Source organism: Sinocyclocheilus grahami, unplaced genomic scaffold, assembly GCF_001515645.1.
Source record: "Sinocyclocheilus grahami isolate Dianchi unplaced genomic scaffold, SAMN03320097.WGS_v1.1 scaffold193.1, whole genome shotgun sequence".
Classification (NCBI taxonomy): domain Eukaryota; kingdom Metazoa; phylum Chordata; class Actinopteri; order Cypriniformes; family Cyprinidae; genus Sinocyclocheilus; species Sinocyclocheilus grahami.
In genome coordinates, this window is record NW_015505372.1 from 10,487 (window position 1) to 19,993 (window position 9,507).

The 9,507-nt window shown below is 33.6% G+C and overlaps 1 protein-coding gene across 1 annotated transcript in view; it reads right to left on the reverse strand.

The window, feature by feature from the left end:
- Window positions 1–473: 473 nt before the first annotated feature.
- Window positions 474–9,507, reverse strand: part of LOC107594936 (A disintegrin and metalloproteinase with thrombospondin motifs 2-like) — a 59,632-nt gene continuing 50,598 nt past the window's right edge. Inside the window, exons 3-4 of the mRNA XM_016285168.1 lie at window positions 6,330–6,501; window positions 474–643 (exon numbers count right to left, since the gene is read on the reverse strand). Coding sequence (XP_016140654.1) covers window positions 474–643; window positions 6,330–6,501 — 342 coding nt within the window. The remainder of the gene's footprint in view (window positions 644–6,329; window positions 6,502–9,507) is intronic.

Here is a 9,507-nt window from a genome sequence, read left to right on the forward strand (position 1 = left end):
ATCCTGTGTGACAGATTCAAAACATTCTTTATTCCTCCCTTTTTTGCAATGGAAACAGTAATATGGAAATTTCTTTTACATAATAAAACAGCATATGAAACAATGAACACAACTCGCCAAATATGACACATGAGATTCAATGAGTCACTAATTTATCCTGTTCATGTGGGTGGTGCACATCATCTCAGAGGGGATTTGCCAATATGGACAGAATAACAATATGACAATTAAGTGCCACTACACTAATTTGTTGGATGCTTCACTTGCAACCTACTTTTTCCAGACAAAATCAACAAAACTGGCTAGAAAAACAGACACTGTGTAAAATCAAACCCTCTCGACAGCTGTCTACTTCTGGTCTACCAAATGAACCATCAAACGGTGACCCAAACAGAGTTCAACTTCACTGCAAGACAAGAAAAAACAGCTAGACCATTAAAACCAAAGTACAGAGTTATTCAGACAAACTGTATTTAGTTGGAGAACATCCTGAGGGTGAGGCAGTAGTCGAAGCAGGTGATGCATTGTGGGATACGCCTCATGGGAGTCCATCTGTCTGTGCATGTCTCAGTCCACTGACCAAAAGAATATTCTCTTGATAAAGAGGAGAACGGAAGGGACATGAAATCCACATAGACTCCAACTTTTGGAAACAAAGTGCTATTATAGCTGGGTAATACAGATAAAAACATTTCAATATTTTCACCTTTAGGCAAAAATATATGTATGTACAGTATATTGAATATCATTATTGTATATAATATATTGTATATTGAAGTAAAAAAAAAAGATAATTCATAACAATTTCATAAACACTATTGAATTATCTAACATCTTCTACCATCTGAATTAAGACAAACTCTGAGCATTCCCATTTGAAAAAGCAGATGAAAATATAAAAAAAATAATAGTTTTAATTCTCATTAGTCATCTTGTTAAATCATTATTAAATAAATAAACCTAAATATACTTCCTGTGGTAACATCTAAATGAACTGTTTTTAATTAAGTTAATGAATTAGTTTTAATGTAATTAAAAATAAATCAGTTCATGTGAAACCAATTTTACTCTTATTTTACAGAATAAAAAAGTGATTTAACACTATATAAATCTGTTGCACAGGATTTTAATAACATCTATGACATTAGGGCTACTTGGCCTCTCATTCTCTACTACTCATTACCATGCAAAACGAATCTAATGGCACTGTTTTTTGAAAACATAATTGAAATCATCTCAATATTCACAATGCTGCTTAATTTTATAGAACCAGCAAAATCCGGTCACACTTTATTTTAAGGTCCAATTCTTGGCATTAACCAACCATCTCAATAAACTCCTAATTTGCTGCATATTAATAGTTAGTAAAGTAGTTGTTAAGTTTAGGTATTGGGTAGGATTAGGGATGTAGAATATGGTCATGCAGAAAATGTGCTTTATATGTACTAATAAACAGCCAATGTGTTAATAATAGGCACGCTAATAAGCAACTAGTTAATAGTGAGAAGTATTATCCAAATCCTTATGAACATATACTTTTCAATAAGTCACCCAGTCCTTGTTGCTATAAATTACCAAGAAAAAAAATTATTTAGTCATTTCAAATGATTTACATAATGTTCATGTTCAACAAATAATACTATGGTACACATTAAATTGTAAGAAACGGTTAAACCTCCTAGTTCACCTCAAAAACACCCATTAAACTGATGTTGTTAATGGACGGTGCTATAGCACTTGGTATGAAATCTGGGAAGGTGAAATGCAGCATAGCAGGAACACAACTCAGTTATGTTGTCTTTGCGTCACATGACCGTCTGGCCATGAAAAACTCCGCTTTTTCACAGCAGAGTGCAGCACGACCACCTCCCAAGCGTCGCTTCCCACGCCATCCAGACTCACCCTAGCGCTTCATAGGCACACACTGCAGCTCACCAAGCAACAGAGAGTCTACTTTGTGCATGTGTACAGAGATGCATGTATTAAATGCACATACAATAGGGTGCATGGCTCAGTATGGATAATATTATCACAACAGGGTGTTACACAGAAAGAAAAGCATGCAAACACACACACACACACCCCATAACACTCCAGAAGTGGAATCAGCTGAGAAGCAGGTGTCAAAGCATTAACACCAGTCTACACTTTGCTAAGATCCGTCTCCTTCCAGATCCTTCTGCCACGCACTCTTACGGAAACTAATTTTTCCTCTCCACTGCTGCTTTTATACCTTTATTATTGGCGGCTCTTGTGTCAGGCGCGAGTACTCAGAATAGACCCTCATAATTCCCCATATTCACTGTACACTCCAGGACCCGTTCAATGCACAGCTACACAATGCAGCAACGACTGAAAGTTACGATGCCTCTCATACCTGAGCACCATTGCGTCAACGCCTCTAGTGCTAAAGATCAAGATTGATTGACCTTTAGGTGATCAATTGGACATTAAAAGTGAAATAACACATTTTGGTCCCAAGAACATAATAAAATCAGAGTGATGGTGTAGGCTACTATGAGTTATCTGATTGGGTGATTTTTTCAATTGGCTACATCACAGCTGCTCTTATTCTCCAGTTGGGAGCTTTGCAACTTTTCGTAGCATTACAGAGCATTCTTGCATTTTTTTCCTCTTATGGCATTCTCTTTGAAATCAATGCAGCAAATAAAAAAAAATGCTTTAGGGCCAGATTTACTAAACAGGGCAAATTAGCGTTAGAGCACAAAAGCCATAATGACCAGTGCAATCTACCAAGAGCAGCGCAAATTAATGCCTGCTTTAAGACATGCTTTTTTGGGTGTTAAATAATGGCGCAAATACCAGTATTTTGACGAGCGCAAACGTTAGTAAATTGCATTGCGTGATTAATTTTAATACTCTCCTCCCATAAATTTAGCATCTGAAAGGGAAACTTCTACAAATGCATATTCAGCCAGGTCAGGCGCAAAAATAATTGTTTCCATACCTTTTCGGTGCCGATTCTTCACTGCCCGTCTTTAGAAAATCCTGACAGTACTATTTTAACGACAAAAGATAGTTTGTGCTGGCGCAAGCTGTTAGTAGATCCGGCTCTTAGTCTTAGTCTTCTGGCTTAAGATCACATTATCACCTTCTGATTACTGGGCACACAAAATTTCATTAATTTCTGTCAATTGCTGAAAGAGCTGATCACTAATATTTCTTTCAAATGGAGAAATACACAGTACACAGAATTATGTTGCCACAAGCCACAAAACCTTTCTAAGCAACAGGCAAACAAATTAAGCTAACACAAAGGTGAACTATTCATTCAGTGAGTCTGTACACATTGGGAGGCCATTGGGAAATTATGAAAGACTATGAAACTATGATTGTTGCACATTACCACATTCCTGAGCTCCAAGATACTGCTGATGTGGGAAAATTTGAACTGTATGTGTTTCTTTTAACAACATTCACACATTGATGTATTAGTTAGAATAGTTTATCAAAATAGCAACGATAGGATCCACTGTAGATCCACTCTTAAAAATAAAGGTTTTTCACAATGCCATAGAAGAACCTTTTTGTCTAAATGGTTCCATAAAGAACCTTTAACATCTGAAGAACCTTTCTGTTTCACAAAAGGTTCTTTGTGGCAAAATAATTATAAAAAGGTAGGAAAGAGATGGTTCTTTAAAGAACCTTTGACTGAATGGTTCTTTGTGGAACCAAAAATGGTTCTTCTATGGCATCGCTGTGAAGAACCCTTTAAGCACCTTTAATTTTAAGAGTATACATGATTCATGTCTTCCTACAGCAATTTTCAGATTTGTTCATTTCAATGTAAAATGTGACCAATGTATATACGATAAACACAAATAGCAAAGTTTATCTGATGTAATGTATCTGATATAAAGGCTATCTCAATAATGGCAGAAAAAATTTGTTTAAAGGTGCCATATTAAGAATTAAATGTTAAAATGGGTTGAAAATGATCAGTCATTAAAGCATACATTATCTTCTTTTTTTTCATTTTTGGTAATATTTTGCAATAAGGTTCTATTTGTTAACTACATTGAATGCATTAACCAACATTCACAATGAGCAATACATTTGTGACAGTATTTATTAATTTTTGTTAACAATAGTTAATGGAAATACAACTGTTCATTGTCAGTCCATGTTAGCTCAGGTCCATTAAATTACATTAATAGAAACAACTTTTGATTTTAAATAATGTATTAGTAAATGTTGGAATCAACATACAGTAGATGCCTTAGAAGTAGTTTTCATTGTTAGTTTATGTTAACTAATGTTAACAAATGGAACCTTATTGTAAATTGTTTCCAAAAACTACTAAAAGAGCATTACATTATAAAATCTTGGAATATAAAAACATGTTGATATATTATAAATTAGTGCTGTCAAACAATTAATCGCATCCAAAATAAAAGTTTACATTATATATGTATGTGTACTGTGTATATTTATTATGTATATATAAATACACACACATACAGTATATATTTTGAAAATATTTACATGTATATACATTTATATTTTTATAATTCTTATATTTTATATTATACATAAATATATTTAATATATAAACATAACATATTTTTCTTAAATATATACATGCATGTGTTTGTATTTATATATACATAATAAATATACACAGTATCCACACATACAGTATATTACGTAAACAAAAACTTTTATTTTGGATGCGATTAATCATTTGGCAGCACTATTATAAATATGTATTATTTTTCAAAATAAAAACTTATATATAAAATATATATTTGAAGCAGTAATTAATTCATACTATACATTATTTAAAAAAAGGTAAAAATATATTTTTCCATAATTAACCATGAAATAAGGACCAGACGATTATTTGTTATTTTCACTTTAATTAATGAAAATCTTTTATCTGCTTCTGTATATATTTCATAATCAAATATTATTTATATGTCCCTTTTAATTTTAATGTTTTTAGTGAGCAGCTACTGTAAATGGTTAGTTAGGAAGAAAAAACTATTATTAACTGTATAATTGTTTATTTGCATGAGCAACAGTTATTTTTTCCCATATGGCTGCCACTCCTCTGACAAGAAATTAAACCAAATGGTGATGCCGTTTTTTTTTTTTTGTAAATCTTGCTAAACCTTGCTGGCTGTGCATGCTGTTTTCTGCCTGAAGTGAAGCATGAAAAATGTTCAACAAAACCAAATCCCATAAATAAAAGGCCTATAAAAGCTGTACAGAAAGGTTAAAATGTAAAAAAATAAATTAAAAAAAATAAAATTAAATTAAAAATAAAAGCAAATTTTTTCATTAAACTTATCCTTAAAACAAAAACAACAAAAGTGCCAATAGTCACTACATTTCAGAGGGCTTTACACAGCAGATGTACTGACATGCACCTTGGGTTAAAAGCGTGCAATAGCTTTGCCATAAACACATTATAAGCAGAGAAAAATACAGTTGAAATTGACTAAGCCTTGTGCACGCAGAGAGCAATTGAAGAGAGGTTTTGAATTGATTTTCTACCTCCTGAATAAGTACATGACCAAATGGTGCTAACAACATCTCAACAGCTGCTTGGCAGTGTTGCAAAATGTCACTTGTAAGCATTCAATTGACAGCATGTTTAAATGCTCAAAAGCTATCTAAACCTTAAATTTGCCATTAAAAGCATAAGAGAGAGTTAATTTTGTATTCATAGTACATCAAGCATTTTATGTGAAAAAAAAAATCATTAGATTTTTCATGACATTTGATTTCTCATTTGAGTCATTTGATTTCTCATGACCTATATACATATTGTTTTATATTTATAAAAATTATGTTATTCACCTACCATGAAGATATAAGTATTTAAAAAGAAAACTTTTACAGAGTGGCTGTTTCATAACCGATTTCACAACCCAAATTCCTATTCAATTACATGACTCAAAATTACTGGTAGACAACACTCTTTTTCTTCAACGTGGCACTTCATTGAAACTAATGCATGATGTTGGACTCAGCTGGGCAGTCAATGGACGATGATCCAAACAGTGAAACCCAAGCTGACCAAAGGCCTCCTTTGACTCTTTGGGTTAACAATGCATGTCCACCACATGAACCATTAGTTATAACCACACTGACAGTAAATGTCAGCGCAACTATTTTGCAAACGCTCTTCAAAACTGCTAGATTTGAAATCAAAAGCTTTAGAAATGCTGAAAAATTAGACAGTGCAACAATGGTACAACTACATAACACAAGAAGGATTTCATGTTTTCTTTAAAAGCAGGGGAATTGTTTAGCATGTACAGGCAAAATATGCAGGTTAACAAACGCTGAACAGCACTAACCTTTGGAGTGGAAGTCTGCAGCTAGTGAGCTAACAGGAGGCTTCTTCACGGCGTCGGAACGGTACACAATGTGAGAACGGCCACCGTCCTCTTCCTCCTGCTCAATCACATGATGTCCCATTTCCACTGGCTCAATGAAAAACTCCTCCTGCTCAGTTCTGATCATCCCTGCCTGTGAGAAGAAAAAAAGATACATACATTGTGCCAACTTATACAAACATTACAATGTCATTCCACAGGATAAACAAAGACGTTCTTCAAGCTAATACTCCAGATATCTTGTGATAAATTGAGTGGCACAGAGAATAAAAGACCCTTGCCAGGTGTTTGTCGGGTTGAATCCCTTGCTGATGATGAGAGGAAGCAACTTAACTCATGTACACTATTTTACTCCCTCCTCGAAAAAACAGGTAATTGGAAAGTGCATACAACCCTAGCACGTGCAAAAGGAAAAAAAGGGAAAAAAGTCAACACAAATAATTAAAATTTTGTGTTAAATAGGCAGCTAAAGTTAAATAGAGCTCAATCAAATAGTATATCCATCTAAATAACAAAGTTTGGTATCAGGCTTTTGGAAAAGGGTTGCATTTATTTAAAAATACAGTACAAACAGTAATATTGTGAAATATTATTACTATTTTAAATATATTTTAAAGTGTAATTTATTCCAGTGATGGCAAAGCTAAATTTTCAGCAGCCTTTACCTCGGTCGTCAGTGTCACATGATCCTTCAGAAATTATTTTGAAATGCTGATTTTGTGCTCAAGTAACATTCATTTATTATCAATATTGAAACCAGTTCCTGCAAAAAACATTTTTTTTGTGGAAAACGTGATATGTAAGATTCTTTGATGAACAGAAAGAACATCAATTTGAAATAAAAAATATTTGTAACAATGTAAACCACTTTACTGTCACTGTAGATCAATTGTATGAGTCTTTGCTGAATAAAAGTATTTACCCCAAACTTTTGAACAGTAGCACTATATATATACTTATATGCTGTATATAAACAATGAGGCAACTGACATTTAAAAGAATTCAACAATAAAAAAGTTTAAGAAAATTAAGGTCAAAAAGGAAATTAACTACACCAATTAAATTATTAGGCCACTCTGTTCTTCTGTGTGTTCAATCTTGATTCTAAATCATTTTACACCACAATTTCCATTTTAGCACCTTTTTATTCCTAACACGGGCCCCTGCAGAATGCAGAACCCTCCTCAAGGCAAACTTTAACACATAGCGCTGAGATCCTCTTTCCAGCTTTCAGACTCTAAAAGGTTTAGTGTACCCTTAGGCCCCGTTTCACCTGCGCTGAGACACATTACTCCCACCAATATCCACCTTGAGTCAGTCAAATCTCAATTTTATTTCCACACCTGATTTAGGATCATTTCTTCTAACACCAGCTGCATTTTAAATGCAAGGACATTTATAACAGGAGTGGCTCTGAATCAGCTGTGGCACATATGAGACAGAAACTGGATTTCAGAAGCACCCCAGAGAGTGATATGACACAATGATACCCAGAGGAGACGGATCGTCTGTCTCTGCTTAAGGCTGGAGTACCATTGCAGATGTGCATGGTGTGGACCACTGTGTAACTCTACAGTTAAGTAGTCGTGGGTTCGGCTGACGCTTGCAGCCACCTGTCATTAAAACATTAGCCCAATAAGATTTTTCCCACAAATGTTTTAATTAGGCATTTTCCCTCTTTAATATGAACATATTGTGTAACGCTGCAATTCTGATTATTTTTTACATAAATATGACAACTTTAGTGACCAGTGGGCACATATCTCATAAAAACTTGCCCAGTACTCATTTAGTGTGTCATTTGGCTTTAAAACATATTAAGAATTATTCAAAAATGATGTTCAGTATGTGCAAAAATAATCAGCTTGCAGTAACTGATCAAATCGATAATCGGTCTTGAAAGACAAACGACAACGAAATTCATTATCGATTAGTCAGGTCTTCGAGAAATCACAAATGTATTACTTTCCATAAAAAGTAACACAATATTGTAATCCATTACTTTTAAAAGTAACTTTCCTCAGCACTGCTTCCAGGATAAAGAAACGGCATTATGTGATCAGAGGACATTCCACTACAGAACATTCCACTCTTTCCAGATAACAGTAATTTTGTTTATTTAGTTATTTAAACATCTGCTTTAAAACAAAAGCAAATTTTATTAAAATCAAAAGCAATTTTATAGCCTTCAATCCGAACATTTAAGAGGACAAGACTAGGCAGGATGTATAATAACATGTTTTTATAGAATAAAATAAAATATATTTTATATTATACATATCAAAATTATCTATTAAATATTATATTTAATATTCAGTATATTAAATATTGAATTTATCTATTAAATATTATATTAAATATCCAGTATATTTTATATATTAGTAAAAAAGTAATGTATTTAAAATACATTTATTTCATACTAAGTATTTTTCAGATCTGTTAGCATATTTACTGAGAGATAACTCATGACTTACTGATATAAAAAATTATAATTAAACTTTATTTGGCGTACTACATGTGCACAACGCACATTTCTTAATATTAAGTCTAAAATGTTTTAATGTCACTTTTGATGATCTTTGAATAATATCGGCCTTCAAATTCATAATATATAAAGTGTACCCAGGGCCGTTTCTAGGCATAGGCGAGCTAGGCGGTCGCCTAGGGCGCCACCAGCTGAAGGGGTGCCAATGAGCGCATTAGTTCACCACTCAGGATTCACTTTCACGTGGTGTGACGCTCTGCGTATTATCCCGCTCTATGCGTGTGCGCTCCACTCAGTCGCTCCACTCGTATACCGTTCATGCTCATCGGAACAGCAAAGTCCACTCAAAAATTGAGCCAACAGGAAACATCGATGTAGTACAGTATTGTTTCTGTCTGCAATAGCCCTACTGTGCTGTAACAATGTGTGGTAAATGGGCAACTCTGGTAACGCTGCCCTCTCATTCACTGATCTGCTAACTGCTATGTTATGCTCGTGTGTTCTGATAATAATAGCTTTCTAGGACTAAACATTATTTAGATAATTGTAAAAAAAAAAAAAAAAATTGTTAAATATCTTAACCCTACTGTTAGACCTACCTGAAAAACTAAAAAGCAATTAATTTAATTCGAAGGCCTGTCGTTATTTTTTATT